This window comes from Scaptodrosophila lebanonensis, unplaced genomic scaffold (genome assembly GCF_003285725.1).
Source record: "Scaptodrosophila lebanonensis strain 11010-0011.00,11010-0021.00 unplaced genomic scaffold, SlebRS2 tig00001412-arrow-pilon, whole genome shotgun sequence".
NCBI lineage: Eukaryota > Metazoa > Arthropoda > Insecta > Diptera > Drosophilidae > Scaptodrosophila > Scaptodrosophila lebanonensis.
Window position 1 is genome coordinate 5,851,735 of NW_022060739.1, and position 17,386 is coordinate 5,869,120.

A 17,386-nucleotide genomic window follows, 5' to 3' on the forward strand; every position below is an offset into this window, starting at 1 on the left:
TTTATTCTTCTTTTTAACAGTCAGACAATTTTCTGCCACCCAATATCTTCCTTTTAGATTGTCTTCATATATTTAATATATCGAGGATAGTTTGGAAATGTTGTATGTTAGTGTAATAAATCAATAACTAGTGTTTTTTAATAAACTTACTTCTGTGCCAATTATCAAGTTTACCAAATAAAGGTTTTTGGTTAATTGAGTGATCAGGTTTTCTAATCTCAAGCTCTTTTATATTCCTTGGAATATATTACTTGTAAATTAACAAGGACGTAGTTAAACTACTAACCATACAATCTATGTTGTCATTTTCGACAGCACCTTGACAAATTCAAACTTAAGGCGCCATATTAGTGTTGGTCAACGTGCAGCGTAGTCGACTATCGAGTAATGTTGGTCACACCGATTGGGTCTCACTGTCCATCCGCGTGTATCGGCAAGCATTGCTCATCTCTCAACTACGCGCACACGTGTTTGACCACGGTCGCTTTTACTCTTAAAATCCAACGCTAATTGGACACCTTGAAGCATTATATTACGAAAATGGCCGCCGTTGCAGAAGCTGTAAATATCGACGCTCCAGCTGAGAAAAAGAGAAAGATCGAGGAACCCACTGTGCCGGAAGCGGAAGTAAAGGACAAGCCAGAGGCTGAAACCGGTAAAACAGATGCTGAAGCCGGTAAAAAAGATGCTGAAGCCGATGCGGCGCCCGCTGCAGGGGAGGACAAGGAGCCAGAGCTGGTTGGTGAAAAGAAGGAGCGCGCCATCATTCGACAGGTCGAGTATTACTTTGGCGACGCCAATCTCAATCGCGACAAGTTCTTGCGCGAGCAAATCTCGAAAAACGAGGACGGCTGGGTTCCGCTCACCGTGCTTGTCACTTTTAAGCGTTTGGCCGCACTCACCACAGACTTTGAGGAAATCATTAATGCGCTGGTCAAATCTGATGAGGGACTGCTGGAGATTAGCGATGACAAGCAGAGCTTGCGTCGCCATCCGGAGCGCCCCATTCCCGAACACAACGAGGAGCGACGCAAGGAGATACAAGAGCGCACAGCTTACGCCAAAGGCTTTCCGCTAGACTCGCAGATAGCAGACATTCTAGATTATTTTAGTGTCTACGAAAAGGTGTGCAACATCACCATGCGCAAGTATTTGGACAAGACGACCAAGTCGTACAAGTTCAAGGGCAGCATTTTTGTTACATTCGAGACCCTGGATCAGGCCAAGGCCTTCATGGCTAAGGACAAGGTTGTGTATAAGGAGCGCGAACTGTTGCGCAAATGGCAGAAGGAATATTTGCAGGAGAAACAGGAGGAGTATCAGCGCAAAAATGAGAAGCGCAAGAACAAGAAAGAATCGAAGCCAGAGCCCGAAATCGAACTGCCCAAGAATGCCATTGTTATGTTTTCGGGGGCTCTGGACACCACAACACGTGAAGAGCTGCGTGAGGTCTTTGGCAAGACAGAGGGCTTCGATGTCGCTTTTATCGAGTTCAACAAGGGCCAGACCGAGGGCGCTGTGCGTCTCACCGAGGCCGATTCAGCCGACAAGTTCATTGAAAAGGTTGAAAACAAGGTGAGTTACATAGCTAGTAAAAATGCAAGAGAGCCTTTTCTATTATATATCTCCTTCCAATTGCAGATCAAGCTAAACGACGATGTCTCACTGACGCTTCGCAAAGCCACCGAAGAGGAGGAAAAAGAGTTCCTGGATAAGGCCATTGAATTCATGAAGAAGCGTCGTGATTTCTCGCGAAATAAGAACAAGCGCTTTGGGCGCAAACGCGGAAACGACAACAATTATAAAAATAAAAAGGCACGTGGGGACTAGACTCACATTTCTACGCTTATACGAAGCATCAAAATCACAATTTTAAATGGTTGATTGATTCTAAAAGTGTACTGTGAAAGGCGAAAATTATCTAGCTTTGTGGGTTTTATCCACAGCACGTGGATATTTTCAATATATTAATATTACAAGATTTTCAATGTTCGCATAAGCCTAGTTATAATGGTCTTCCCAGAGTAGACTATGCAAAAAAGAAAAAGAAAACTAGATCTAGTAGTGTTAGCATTAGGCATTCAGATTTCATTATATGGCCATCGGAAGGCGCTGTAAATGGACATTCTTTTGTTTTAGTTTTGAAATAACCTTAAGCGTTGCGTGCTCTACGCCTACATATAGAGATACTTACCATGGCTAGTGCGCCTACGAGAGATAGATATGCATATTCGAGGAAAATATGTGTAAGTTTTTGTTTAAAATACATAACGAAACGAGAGGAACTCTATTTATTTTATATACTGAAGCAAACATTGTAAATTTTGTTTCAAATTGATATAAATTTAAAAATAAATAAATGTCTTAACTAAAAACAAAATGTTTTGGGCATTACTCTGACGTCGCAATTCAAATTTCCAAAAAAAGAACTTGGTGTTTAGAGGGGAATATATTATTTCAGCAGAAAATGGAGACGGTTTTGAATCGTAGTATTAATGTAGTGCTGTTCAGAATTATATTTATATGGAAAATTTGAAGAGATCTTTTGACGCATGGAGTATTATAAGCTTGAGAATAAAGTACATACACTGGTCGGCACAATTATTTTGAAGAGAAGAAAATCATACATCAAAGGAAAGTTTTTTCTATAGAAATAAACAATCATAACAAATTTAAAAATAATGTAAAGGAAATATTTTTTCAAGAGCTTTTAAAAATATAAATCAAGCAAATTTCCATAGATATTAACAAAAACAAAGCTTCATACTAAAGAAAACATAATAAGTTCATGGTAGATTAATATCTAGTATAAGGTTAGATATTTAGATTAAAGCTTGAGGGGGCATAGAAATCGCCACACAATAATAATAATAAAACAGAGAAGTGTTTATACTTTTAGTAGTTTTTATTTGATTTTTTATTGCTGTTCTGTGTTTCTGTGTAGCTTCGTTTTCATTGTGTTTTGTGTGTTTCTGTGTGTATGTGTTTCTTTTAGTTATATGAAAATCAGCTTAGAAATAATAAAAAAATTAAATTTAACTTCAATAATTACAATTAATAAATGCTTTACAAATAACAAATTTTCCAAATAGTTATTCCAAAACACTTGAACAATTCGCATACTTATAAATATTTATTTTGGATGCAATTAAGTTCAGTATTCAGTGTCGCGGAAGAAAACTTAATCGCATCCAAAATAATTTTACAATAATTGGATAGTTTGCGTTGAAATTAGAGTTAAGTGTAAATGCTATAAATAAATACCAACAGTGTAAGCCTAAACATAATTGATCAAGTAAGCAACAAAGTTTGTTTTAGTAGGGTTGTGCAAGAATTGCTTTAAGCTATGTTAGTTGTTATTCAAATTATCGTGAGTTGAATTGAACAAAACTTACATTCAACATTAAACGAAGACGAGGAATACAAAAAATAATGCAAGCACTATTATCTTCACAACAATTTGGTTTTAGATTGATTTTCAGAACAACCCAAAGAGAGAGAGGCTTTAAAAATGCAATTAAAATTTATATAAATACCGAACATGGAATGTTTTTCCAAACATAAACTATACTCGTATATAGATAGCTGGGGGTGTTTTGAATACGAGTATATAACGAATACTCTACATATATGGGTACATACTTGTAGTTCGTGTTTGCGTTCTCTGTGTGTGTGTGTGTACGTTTTAGTTGTTGTTCTGGGTGCTTGTCAGATACTTATTATAACATTTATACATAAATTAAACAAATTACAAACAACATAGCCTGCCATCGTATTTAATATTATATCGTATCCGTATTGGGTATGTGGTGGGGTGCGCTTAAGCTGTTTGTTTTTTTGTTTTTGTTTTTAGATAGAAGAAGAATTTACAGCGCTGCTTTTTCTCGGCTAATATCAATTTCGCGTACTTAATATCCTAGGTGTGTATAGTATATAGTATGTATAGGTATATATATATATATAGGTTTTGCTTTCAACACGATATACAACATTCCCTATGCTTTCTAATGTTTACAACAGTCATTCCAAAATATGTATAGATTTATTATTTTCATTCCTTTTCCATGGATAACGCCTATTTACTTCCAAACGGGCGTCAGATCCAATGTGAGATTCTGTAGCGTGCGATTGCGCGCCGAGGAGCGCTTCTGCTTCGCCGAGCTGGTAATTTCGTTAACCAGGCCCTGACAGTCCCGACAAACGGTCACCTCCTCCCCACGCATATTCTCCTTCTGCTCCCCAGCCAGTTGTTGGCTGCCCGAGGAGAAGAATGTAAAGCCGCGCGAAAAACGAGATCTGCAAACAATGAGGATATACAGAGTTTAGTTTTGTGGTAAAGAAATAGATTGAAGGCCGCCACTTACTTGCGCTCCAAGGTACTGCTATTGGAGAGCGGTCTGTGCGCCGGACTGTGCACCGGCAGACTACGCGGTCCCTCCATGCTGCGCGACATAATGTTGTAGTGCTTCGACTGATGCTGTTGCATGGCCGTGGGTCGCATCGGCGCCGTATATGAGGCAGACATCGATGTCTGATCGTGCAGAGCCTCAACTGCCTGGCCAGCAGCAGCAGCGGCTGCCGCAGCAGCGCCCGGTCCCATCGTGATGCCCGGCGTGCTCATATTTGATCTTTGGTGCTTCGGTGATGATGGTGCGCTGCCCACTGTACAGCGAGTCTGAAAGAATCCAAATATTTACGATAAGTACGATATGGAAATCGTAGCTTCGAAAGTTGCCTCTTTTACAGTTTCTATCCTTAATCAATAACTGTAACTAATATTACATGGAAAAGCTTTTAAAACTGTAAAAACTGAAACTCTTAAGACGTTCTGGGACATGGATTGCAATCATAACCGATAATTGAGACGCCGTTGCTTCAAACCTTTTCCAGATGCTTTAAAACACTTTGAAACTTTAAACGAATTTAGTTAAAGATTGAAATTCAGGAGTTTTTGAGCGCTGATTTGTAGTCACATTTTCAAAATTCATAATGGCACTATAAAGAACTGCGCACATACACTAATTGTTGAAATTTGATAGCAGAGTCAATGTGTTAATACAAGTATATTTCGAAATTTAAAGGTGCTTAGTTGAAAGGTTATAATCGTAAGCGATAATTGGAATTACTGTTACATTTAACAGAAAACCCTCCTTTAGATTTCGAATACAGAAAAGTTTCTAGAACTGAGATTGTTTATTGTCGGATTTTCACGGAACTCAAAAAAATGTTTTTGAAACTAAAATATGGTTTTACAAATTTAAAATGGAGGATCTTTTAAAAAAAAACCTTAAGTATAAAAAGTGTGTAAAACGAAGACAATTCCAAATCTTTTTTCGAAATACAGTTTGCATGTCTGAATTGTTTTATATTTCGACTCGAAAACTATATTTAAACGCACAAAGCAGCTAGTAGTAGAAAATTATTCACAAATTGTGCTTTAATTGATTGCCAAAGTTCTTTGAAATTTCGAATAGTTCTAGCTTTTGAAAATCCAGATATTTTATTTTATTTTGAATATCGCTTTTAAGTTTAAGTGAAATCCGAAATGAGGCAAAATTTTCCTTAAGTTTCGTTTTGGTTCACTGATTTGCATTCAAAGAAGAAATAAAGTATTGTTTAATTGCGAAAGTTCTTTAAAATTTTGACTAGTTCTATTTAATCTACTTTGAAAAAAAAGCTCTTACTTATTTCAATATCGCTTTTAAGTTTAAGTTAAGAAGAAAGAAGAAATAAAAATTGTTTAATTGCCCAAGTTCTTTAAAATTTCGAATCGTTCTAGCTTTTGAGAATTAAGACATTTTATTAAATCTACTTTGGAAATCAAGCTCTTACTTATTTCAATATCGCTTTCAAGTTAAAGTGAAATTCGAAACGATTCCAAATATTCGTAATAGGTTTCGGTTTGGTTCACTGATTTGCATTCAAAGAAGAATTCACATATTGTTTAATTGCCAAAGTTCTTTAATATTTCGAATAGTCGTCAAACAATTCAACTTCTAGCTTTTGAGCTCACCTTACGATCTGACTCGGAACGCAGCAGACGCTCAATCAGGGACTTGGGGAACTGATCGTCCATAATGTTGCCCGTCGATGATGAGTGTGGTTGGTGAGCGGCGTGGTGTGATGGCGATGGTGTGCTCGAGCTGGCCGGACTGGACAGCAGCGATGGTGATATGAGCACCAGGGGTACGTTGCGGAAATGTTCCGAGGGTATGCGCATCTGTAAATCGATATTAGTACGGTTGCCAACTCATTTTTTGGATTCTCACTCACCTTTGTGTAGCATTTGGCGCACACAGTACGCTGGCATAGCTTGCATTGTATGCCCCAGGGGCCAAAGAATGAGAAACGTGTGCGCAGGCACAGAAAGCAGACCTTACGCTTTTCAACATCCTCCTTGACGCACACGTCCACGGGCAAACCCTCCAGCTCGGCCTTGGTCATGACGGAACGTATGTGGACGATCTCCTCTAGGGTGACCGAGAGTCGATCATCACCACGTTCCATCCAGGTTTGTTTGTCCAGAAACGATTTATTCCATGGTCCAAGCGAGGATGCTGAATCGCTTTGTGAGTCCGTTTGCTCATTATTGTTGCCCAAAGGACTTTTGCTGCGCTTCTGTGGCTGCTGCTGCTGCTGGCTATGGTTGTTGCTGATATGAAGCTGCTGTCGAATAAAAACAAATGCGATTGTTCAGAAAAACTCTTTTAGGAGCTACTCTAGAGAAGGTACATTTAGATATAACTATAAAATCGCGTTTTCAGTCGAGGCATAGCTTTATTCTACCTGAGTATATAGTACTAGGGTCCTGTATTTTACAAACATTTAAAATATTATAAATTTTATAACACACACACATATACCCTTCTTTTCGCTATGAGTAACTAAAAAAGAGTAAAATTATAAGCATAGTTTGGATAGTATTATTTTAATGATTTGTTGTTCTTTTTTATAATTTTTTTAATCTTTATTGAGTCAGAGCTTCTCTGTAAACGATATTTGAGGGTTTTTTTTTTGTGGCAGCAAAACACATTAGGTTTTAGCGATTTGTCATTATCGATTGTCGATTTGCCTCTGCCGACCGCTTGTGCTGACTGTTTTAATAAAAAATGATCTCATTTCTTTTTTAATACATCTTTGTTCATCTTGTTAAATTTTATGGTAGCATTGGATTTGTTTAATCATGCATTCTGTCATGATGGTGAAGAATAAAATATTCTGATTTTAGTATTTTTGGTAAAAAAAAGTCTCTGCTTACTGGGATGAATTTTGCCATTTTATATATTTCCGCAAAGGTCACGACAAAATTCTGACTATATAGTAGTGTAAAAATCGAAAAATCTAAAACATTATATTTATTTGATTTTTGTTTTGTGATTTTGATTGACATTTTTACTTATCCGAATCATAAATCACAGGTGAATTCAGTAATGCTCGATCACAAATCGCCCATTGATTTACAGGAAATCTGTCCCATGATAGGTCAACATACAGTTGGCCATGAGTAAAACATTCCTTTCGTAGGTCGATCTCTACTAATTCGAAGGTTTGGACTAGGGACTTGTAAATACATTGTTAACACGAAAACTGTTTTTACTGGAAATTAAATGGGTCGATCAAATGAGATCATCGATAATCTCGGTGTATGAGCTAGTTGACCAGCTGCTGGGTCGTTGAAAATGGTTACTATACCTAAATTGTTCTGCAATTCCTTAATAAGCAGCCTCAGCGTTTATTTTGCTTGCTCGGAGGGCTTAAATTTCTTAAAAGCTAATTGGAATTCCAACTTGTAGAGTCAGAAGGGTTTAGTGAATTTCAAAATTCCTGTGGATAATGGACTATGTCTTCGATATTATTCACAGTGTCGCTCGATTTGTAATTTTTTATAATTTATTTTGAATAATATTCCCCATCATCATGTTTCGATGATGATTCTGAAATAACAGCATGCTGTTCAGGAATTTTTCAGCTAATTTTTTTAGACCTTGAACTACATTATTGGCGTTTTAGTAAGCATCCCTATATTTTTTGCAAATATAATACACCTAATTCTTTTTTTACACGGTAGATTGGTTCCAGAAAAAGTCGTGTAAACAACAAAACGTGTAAAAAAAGTTATTTTGGTCGTGCTAAATGGAATAAAATCATGCAGCCATAAATACAATTTTTAATTCTCAAGTCGTGTTAAATCAAAACCGTGTAAAAACAGAATTAGATGTATAGCCTATGTTAACCGGGGATAGTGTAGCTTCTCAACAGTGACAGTGAAAATGATAGAATCCTTTAAATCGGTCTAGTAATTTCAGAGCGATTTCAATTCAAATAAACAAACAAACAATCAAATCTTTGCTCTTTATAATATTAGCATATAGTAGATAGTATGTGTATCTAAAAAGTCGTATTTCAGCCTCAATATGAATGCATTTATCGTATGCAAAAATCGTTTATGTTCAGTTTTAAAGCTGCACTTTAGTTAACCTACTTTCCTGTTCGCATGTTTTGTTTGTCTTACCTTCTCCGTAGCGCTGACATCATCGCTGTTGTTCTGACCCTGTCGCGATTCAGGACGTGTAGGCGGCATCGAGTGCGTCTCATCCAAGTTGCTCTGACAACCGACAATCGTGTGACGTCTCAGGGATGCGCGACGCGATTCGCATTGAGTGGCCAGGTCGTAAGCTACGAACAAAACAGAACAGAGCGGAGAAATGGAGAAATTATTGAGTGCTTCGTCATTGGGATATTGCGACATCTACATTTACGTATATGAGCTGTACATATATACATTTGTATGTATGTACGAGTATTATATATAGTATATGTGAACAACCGACGCATTCAAGATTTTGTTTAAAGCTAAATGTCAGTAACAGTTGTGGGTGGCAGCGGCATTAGGAGGCTTTCGATTCAAGTATATATTGAATGCGACGAGCAAGCAGGCAAGCAGTAGCGATATGCAAATGTTTATATAGGCATGTATATATGTACGTATGTGTGTGTGGGTTCTTTGAATGTAAATCTATATGCACAATGAAGTCATTTTGCAGTTGATATAAACGGTTTCTGAATTGCATGTCTAATGAAGAAAGCAACACAATGAAGCATTGAAACAATTTTAAGCAATTTTCTGAGCGCATATTTACATTCCAGGGCGTTATCGAAGAATCTGTGATATTCATCCTGCGTATAGTCGCTATGTTGTTGCTGTGGTTCTTGTTGTTGTTGTTGTTGCTGTGGCTTCTTCAATTGTGCTGGCGGCGGCGGCGGCGGCTCCACCACTGTTAGCCGCATACAAATATTTTTGTTGCATATTTTCAGGCGGCATTTATTTATGTATTTATATTTGTTTATCGCATTTTGTTCATTTTGTGCATTTTTTGAATTATTTGTTTTTAAGCGTAATGGTTTGCATTTAAGAATTGAAAATACAATATATTTTTTTGATTAGCTCAACAACCAAAGAGTATTAGAGAGAAAGCAAAACATTTTGTATTATTGCTTAGTTTCTTGCATGCAGCACCAAAAATATAAACAAAATTGTATATTAAGTAAATAATTTATTCTTAAAACTTGCAGTTTTTCTTTTGTGTTGTTTAACAAAAGGTTCGAGATTGTTTTTTTTAGTTTATGGTTGGTTGTGTAGTGTTGTGTTTGCTTTGCTTGTGTTGTTGTGTGCTTTCATAACCGGCGCCCCAAAAATTGTCGCCCACAATTTTGGCCAACACCATCCAACATTCACAGTTTTTGCTCAAAAGTCTTGGACTTTTTCGTTTTTTTGTTCATAGTGCGTTTTTTTTTTTGGCAATATAATACAATTGAATTTGTGGCGTTACTTGCACAAAATCATCATTAATTAATTAGCTTGTGGTATCAAAAATAAGGCACAGTAAACAATTAAATACCTTGATTTTTGTGATTGTTGCGAAAAAGGTAAGAAATAAAAATTAAAAAATTAAAATTAATCAACTAAAACCGTTCGAAGTTAGAGAGAATTTAAATAAATGTGGTTAAGACTTAATAAAAAGTAAAGGCCGCATGTTCAATAAATTGCACAAAGTATGGAAGATAAGGAACTGAAGAGGAAGCATAACAGAAGCTTATAGATATAAAAAAATAAATTAATTTAAAGCATAAATATAAGTATACAAATAAGCGTATTTAATTGGAGAAAATTTACTAATAGAACTAAGGAATTCCAAAGAAAAAGAAAGAGTTATACAAATATTTGAAAAATGACATTTTAAAAATGGTACCGTTCATAAATACTTAATTACAATCTTTTTCGATGTTTACTAGCGTTTCTGCCACAGCTGGTATATTCGAAATAACTTTGTCGTTAATTTCTTAGCCCATTTTGCATTTAATAGGCCTCTGAAAGTATTGGACTCGGACAATCGTAAACAATTGCTATTACTTCTCAAAATATAAGCTTTTTCGGCATGTTAGCTATTTGAAGAAAATAATAAAAACAGAACGCTTTCAAATGTTGTACACATTTGTCAAAATGAATCAGAATTTCGACTTCTGCCGTATACACAAGCTTTCAAGTAACTCTAGTGAAGAAAAATAATCGAAAATGGACACAAATGTCGAAAAAAATTAGTTTCAACAAAGATGAAGAAATGCAGAAAGCTTGTCCATTTTTTTAAGAAAGTCCTTCTTTTTTTTCATTCATATTTAAAGACGATATGTATTAAGGTAATATTTGAGATTTGTAGTTGCAAAATATCGAAATAGCAAAATATGTATATTTAATGGAAAACTCTAACAATGCTAGCATTCTTAGGAAAAAATAATTTCTTAACAGTTTCAACAAACAATAGAAAGTGTTAGAATTAAGAGTTAATTCTTTTAAATTAAGAAAAAAAAAGGTGGATTCTCTCTCAAGTTTTGTTCAAGTATTTATATAAAAAATTGTATTGTCAACCGAAATGATTATGATTATTGATCTGATTAATCTGTGTTTAAATCAATACCTGAATTCGAAGTTAATTGTTGCAAAATAATATATATATATATAAATAAAATAAAATAAAAAAATAATATAAAATAAAAATAAAATATATTTATGAATTATATTGAAAGAAAAAGAAAAATTAAAGTAATTAACTTAATAACTCTCCCTTATCTCAGATACTACATTAATAAAGTAAATTTCATTTATAAATTGCAAATTAAAAAATTGAAGCTATAGAGGAAATTTTAGCTTTCAACGTTCAAAGTCTGCTGACTGAAGACTTCAACAATCGTGGCTGTAAACAACCTTAGTTGCGACTTTAAACTAACATTAAAGATATGTGTAATATAATAATAATAAACTAAATCCAACAGTAAAACCACTTTTCAAACAAAACAAGAAAAACAGAAAAATTAAGTTGGCAAAAGTAGCTTCAGTGCGTGTTAAGTTCTATACTTTGTGCAGCTTCGTACCGAGTGGCTAGTTGGCGATAGGAAATGATGTCAATATGTCAATACTTACTTGTGCGTCTGGGTCGCGTGGCAGATGCCGGACCATCTGCTCTCACTGTGCTGCCCAGTATATAGCCGCCAATGGGATATGGCGGCATTTTGAGCTGTGAACAGCGATGTGGTTCGACGTAATGCGTGGATGCGCTGCTGGTGCTGCTTTCATCATAGATGTGTTCGTCGTCCTGCAAATGCCAGATGAGATGATAATAAAAATGTAGCTGCCACTGTGGTGCAACTTGTGGCTGCGACGCTTACCTGCAACTTTGAGAAATCCACTTTGATGAGACGTTGCTTGGAGCGGGACAGCGTGGTTGTCGTTGTTGGAAGCACTGCAAATATATGAGCAGTCACAAAACTTGGTTAGTCAGTCGGTGGGCGAAAGTGAGCGCGCTCTGGGAAATGGGTTACACCTACTACTATATACTCGCAGTACGTCTGCTGCAAAGATTGTTGCATGGCGGCATGCTTGATTGGATTATGTAAGGCAGCAGGCTGCAGACTAGTCGAGTCAGCCCGTTTCGCAATTAGGCGACAATTCTCAGCACACAGCACACTGCCTGCCACAAGTGACAAGACTTTGGTTTAATGACCCCATGTCGCCCTACAAGTACTATATGTGTATGAATATAAGCGTCAAGCTTTTTTTTTTAGCGCTTCGCTTCAGCTGCAACGTGACGCACTTAATGGTTCTACTTCAGAGGTGTGAGGAGGCAGTCGGGACTTGTTGTGGGCTAAGAAATGGAGTTGCTTATGTTGTGTGACTTGTTTTTTTTTTGTAATGGCAATGGTTTCGTAATGTGCCTGGGAAATGGGCATGAAAGACTTACAACCTAAGGGGTTAAGTTGGTCATAAACTGAGCATTAAAGTTGTTGCTGCATTATAGGAAAACAAGCATTCGTACAAATGTTGTGGATGCAGCTTTAACGAGCCTTTGACTTGATTGTTTGTTTGCGTTCATTTGAAGGAAAGTGTTGTGGACTGCTCTTCAAGGAAATGTCGTTAGTGAGAAAATTAGCATTTTATGAATCACTATTATACGAGTTATGTATAAGTTTTTTAGGAAAACCTAATGGAAAGTTGGTCAGAGAGAATTGAAGTCGGGGTCACCAATTATTTGAATTAGTTTTAAAAACATGCATCTAGCTATAAAGGCAAGGTGCTGCTTTAATTTGTTCTGAGCAGGAAATGTTATTATTATTTTTTTTTTATATTAATAAAAATATGCATACAGAGAAAGAAACTCATTTCGTATAAGGTGGAAATATATTTGTATTTTCCTTGCTTTTATCAAACCACTCTTTTATCAAATTAAGCAATTAGATATTTCAATATTTACTTGAACGCAATTACTAGTTCTATGGCTTTTATATTGTATATTTTTTAGTGTTTACTCATAAACTGTTTATCCTTTTAAAACTTAAAGCCAATTTGAATTTTCAGCGCGTTTTCACTCCACAAATATGAACATAAGTATATCTACAATGTATCTACAATGTATCTACATTTAATGCAGCAGCACTTGAGTTCATGCTGTTGAACTTTGACTTTCTCTCTGCGCCTTTGAGCTATGTTGTTTGGCAGCAAGTTTTCAACTTGAGGTGGCTAGCTAATAGCTTTTTGCTATAATGACTTGAAAATCATGCTGCAATTACCACTTCCGTACACCACCCATCAACCTGATGGCTTAGAGCGTAAAAACCAGCCAAACCAATGCAGCATAACTCACAGGCTGCTCCTTGCCCGACCAAGACTAGCCAGCAAGCTTAACTAACGCTTTGCCTTAAGGCTTGTTGTTGTTGCCGTTGGCCAAACCGAAAGTAAATGAACGCAGAATGCAGCAGCTATTGAAACCAGGTCAGAACAGCGGAGCAGCAGCCTCACTGGCTGGCAAAGGCAAACATTTTCCATACACCTCAACTTTGTGAATTTGCCTGCGGCGCATACAATTACTTCGATTACACTGAGAAAAACGAGTGAATAAATGTGAAGCCTAAAGTGCAGATTAATGTTTGGGAATACTAAGAATTCATTAAGAATGCAGCTTGGCAAGGCGAGTCATTGTTTATAAAAACACTTTCCACAATTGTGAATTAAAAATAATATGGTAACAGTTTTTAATTTAAATTATCAGGCGTAGAATTTGCATTTTACAAGCAATATATATTTCCAAAATCGACCAAATTATATGTTTTCCAATTCTCAATCAGTTCTTCATTAAAATAACAAATTTTTCAACACTCTTTACAGCAAGCCCTGTAGCTGAGTGCTCATCAAGCATTTAAATTCTTTCACATCATTGAAGTTTTGATCAAAAGTTCTAATTTCTATACGTCATTGATGATTGTTGTTTTTGAAAATTTATTGATGTCTACCACTTGCTAACTTTTAATCAGATTTAAGAAGTCTTTTTTGCATAAATAAATAGTTTTCCACGCTCTTAACAGCTTGTCTTTTTGCTGAGTTTCCATTAAGGTTTGAAAAACATCTGATATGTGTTTATCGCTCGATTTCACCAATTTCTGTAATAAAATATTTAATTTGTGGCTAATGCAACGAAATTGAAGGGGAATCACTTTTGAAATTTAAATAGTCACAAAAATTTAGTGGATACGAAAATCAGTTAATTACAGCTTGAATTGAATGCATATTTTCATAAATTTGAATAATCTCATATTTTTTGAATACTTTTAAAGCAATATCAGAATAAAAACATAAGAATCAATAAAAAACTGTATTGGAATTTCTCTGAATTCAACTGCATTCTAATTGCTGTTTTCATAAATTTTAATACTCTCATATTTTTGGAATAATTTTTAAGCAATATAAGAATAAAATAAAAATATAATAATTAATTGGAATTTTTGTGAATTCAAATGCATTCTAATTGATATTGAATTTTGTATATTTCATAGGTCTATTTTAAATAAGTAAGTAAGTATATTTGTAAGTATTCCAATCTTTATGTTTACTTTTTAACGTTTAATAAATTGTCTTTTGATTCTCAATTTCATTTAATTTTAAGAGCTGTTCGATTTCAAAAACTTTCAGCTTATTTGAGGCACATTCTTAATCTCAAAGACTAGGTAGTCCCTGCTTTCTCTGAGTGCATGCTGGATTACAAGAACCGTAAACCGGCAATGGGTGGGTTCATGTTGCCTTGCCGTACAGCCGCCACCCAACGTCCGGTTGCCATAGCCTCGTTTCTGGGCTAATGCACGATATTATGCCTTTGGCTACAACTACTATACTATGTACGGGTACTACCTTTTGGTTTAACCGCCTGCCTGGGCTTGGGTGTTGGCGGATTAGTCGCACTCCCAGTCGAGGCGGCGGCGACGCGGGGCGCTGCACGTGGCGTCGGTTGTGGCTGTGCATGTGACTGGGTCGTTGGCTCCCCCTCCTCGGTGGCAATCAGAGCATCGGCACTGGCATCCGCTCCACAATAGAGTGAAGCATCGCTGGCAACATCCACAATGTCCGATTCGCGCACAATGTGATGCGATTTGAAAACTGAGGCGGCTGTCACGCTTTTCTTGCGCGCCGTTGTTGTTGTTGATACTGCAGTTGTTGTTGTTGTTGTTGTTGCTGCTGCTAATGTTGTTGTTGTCACATTTGGCGCTGTCGTTTGTTGTTTGGCATCCATTTGGGTTTAAATAGAAATTTGTGTGCGTTTTAGGGGAAATTGATTGGCAAAAGTTGTATTTTCTATTATTCAGTTTTCAGTTTTCAGTTTCTTGGCACCACATGATGATGTATTTAGTTGTTGTAACTGTTGTTGTATTTGTTGTGTTCCACTTCCACGCCACTTGGCTGTTGTTTGTTGTAATTCACTTTTTGTTGTTGTTGTTGCTGTTGCTGCTGCTCGTTTTATTCACGTCATATTGCGCACGGTTGCATTTGTTTTATCGATCCGTTTCAACGCACGAGGAAAAATGGTGCACGGCATAACTTGGGGGTGTTTGATAATGTGTGTGTGTGTGTGTGTGTGTGTGTGTGTGTGTGTGTGTGGAAGTGGGTGTGTGTGTGCTTTTGGGGTTGGCCATATAAATGTCAGACTGCCTGAATGATTGACGGGCTGACTTGCAACTGAGACCTGAGGATATTACTGTTTCTGTTCGAATTTGTGGAAGCAACAAGGCCAAGCCTTCTTTTTTTAATAATTTATGTTTAAGGCCTCAAAATGTTTGCACGTGCGCTGTCATCGAACCCTTAATAACTATTAATCAACAGCCAAAAATTTTCACATTTTCCACACTGGTCACATTTTCATTTCAGTTTCTTTGTTCGAAGAGTCCTGCAGGCTGCCGCGCCACGCGTCGCTGCTGTCAACAAATTAGCACCACACGTTGAGGCAACCACCGCCGCCGCTTTTCATGCAGAGTAGCTGAACACCGCTCTGTCTGCCACACACGCTCGACTGACAGTTAGCTTGTGTTTCTGTACACATGACACTGCCACACACATGGTCGCCAGTGTTCCAACTTCCATTTTGTTTCGCGCATGCGTCGCTGAGTGAGTGAGTGAGTGAGAGAGCGAGAGAGGGAGTTGGTAGAGAGTCAGAGCTTCACATGCTTCGCGCTGCTAATTGTTTTTGTTTGTTGCCATTGTTTCTGTTGCTTTTTTGACGTCATTCTTAGATGAGGCATTGATGACGTACATATCTACTCATATCTATGTATGACCGTCCCTCCTCACCACATGTGCGTGCCACAGCAACAACAACAAGAAAGGGAGTTTCGATTGCATGAAGAGTTGGTTTGTTGTTGTTCGTTTGATTGTTTGCAACTAATTGAAAAAGTTCTTAAGTGCAGTGAAAAATGCCCGGAGAGTGTCTGAAATGTAGGTTACTAGGTTGGCCGTATATTACAATTATTTGTTCGCGATTTTTGCCAAATTTCGCATGAAATGCGCTTACTTTGGACAAATTTGGTGAAATATATTTAAGAGATTATTTAGATTTTTAAACACATTTTTTTGCATGTTCCAGATTAAATACATTTTTATATATTTGTTGAAATTCATAGGTTTTATGGGATTGATGAATTTTTATAATATTTTATAGCTTTTACATAATTTATTAACGAGTTTTATTTTTTGTTTTTCATAAAAAAAATGTATTTATAATTTATTAAGCCAGCTACCAGTACGACAGCTTAAGCTAGTTGAAATTTATACGAGTTTTATAGCAAGATTTTATAGTCGGTTTATAGATTTTCCACATTTAACAACTTTTATGAAATAATATTGGCAAAACAATGTTGAAACAGCTGGTATATGTATGAAGTAATGTTGTACATTTCAACTTCTTACAGAACCAGTAATAAAAAACTTTTATATTAACCAATTGTTTCAATTCAATTGTCCTTCAAGTTTAGTTATAGAACTACGTTTTTAATACGTCAAAAGTAAAATGTTCCTTTTGTATTTATACTGAGTAAGATAACATTACAAGTATTATAAATTCCAAGTTGTGCTTAAGTATGTGCTCTTTTACTAAATTCTAGGGCCCCATACATTAAACTCCTTGAAATAATTTCAATTTCGTTAGTATTATGGAAAAATGTTTAGACAATTGTAATGACGTTGCGCATACGCAGACTGTTACGGAAAGGCAATCAACAATAAATTGCAGCATGCTTGCAGGCGTTTCATAAAAACTCAACTTTAATGCTCAGCACACGTTGGTATGCTATACTTTTTTACGACTTTCTTGGCATCCATAAAACCCGGCTAGATTATGATTCCTAATGCATATTTCGACTGCAATCAAATAAGTTTACATATTTCTGCAGCTGAAGCTGGGGAAAAAGCTTCCCAGGGCCTACAAAAATATGTGTATATAGAAGAAGAAAAGCAGTTCGGCACGAGAGTTGCATGCAAACCACAACCACAAAAATCGATGGCGCTGAATGCACGACA

At 36.4% G+C, this 17,386-nt stretch overlaps 2 protein-coding genes across 2 annotated transcripts; one reads left to right on the plus strand and one right to left on the minus strand.

Moving 5' to 3' along the window:
- Positions 1–416: 416 nt before the first annotated feature.
- LOC115631165 (la protein homolog) lies at positions 417–1,870 on the plus strand. Its single transcript, XM_030527854.1, has 2 exons — positions 417–1,575; positions 1,642–1,870. The coding sequence occupies exons 1-2, from the start codon at positions 541–543 to the stop codon at positions 1,828–1,830; spliced, it is 1,224 nt and encodes a 407-aa protein (XP_030383714.1). The 5' UTR covers positions 417–540; the 3' UTR covers positions 1,831–1,870.
- A 1,016-nt stretch (positions 1,871–2,886) lies between these two features.
- On the minus strand, positions 2,887–15,660 carry LOC115630971 (protein spire). The gene is made up of 8 exons (XM_030527551.1): positions 14,732–15,660; positions 11,722–11,795; positions 11,477–11,648; positions 8,513–8,676; positions 6,274–6,666; positions 6,014–6,220; positions 4,365–4,675; positions 2,887–4,296 (listed from the first exon to the last, which is right to left on the minus strand). Exons 1-8 carry the CDS (start codon positions 15,108–15,110, stop codon positions 4,080–4,082), a joined length of 1,917 nt encoding a protein of 638 aa, XP_030383411.1. The 5' UTR covers positions 15,111–15,660; the 3' UTR covers positions 2,887–4,079.
- Between the last annotated feature and the right edge of the window lie 1,726 nt (positions 15,661–17,386).

Excerpts from the sequence above, each read along its gene's own strand:
- LOC115631165 (XM_030527854.1), top strand. The coding sequence starts at position 541 with ATGGCCGCCGTTGCAGAAGCTGTAAATATCGACGCTCCAGCTGAGAAA. Across the intron at positions 1,576-1,641 it reads TTGAAAAGGTTGAAAACAAG|ATCAAGCTAAACGACGATGT; the intron begins GTGAGTTACATA and ends TTCCAATTGCAG.
- LOC115630971 (XM_030527551.1), bottom strand. The coding sequence starts at position 15,110 with ATGGATGCCAAACAACAAACGACAGCGCCAAATGTGACAACAACAACA. Across the intron at positions 4,676-6,013 it reads GTTCCGAGTCAGATCGTAAG|ACTCGCTGTACAGTGGGCAG; the intron begins GTGAGCTCAAAA and ends GGATTCTTTCAG. Across the intron at positions 4,297-4,364 it reads AGCAGTACCTTGGAGCGCAA|ATCTCGTTTTTCGCGCGGCT; the intron begins GTAAGTGGCGGC and ends CATTGTTTGCAG.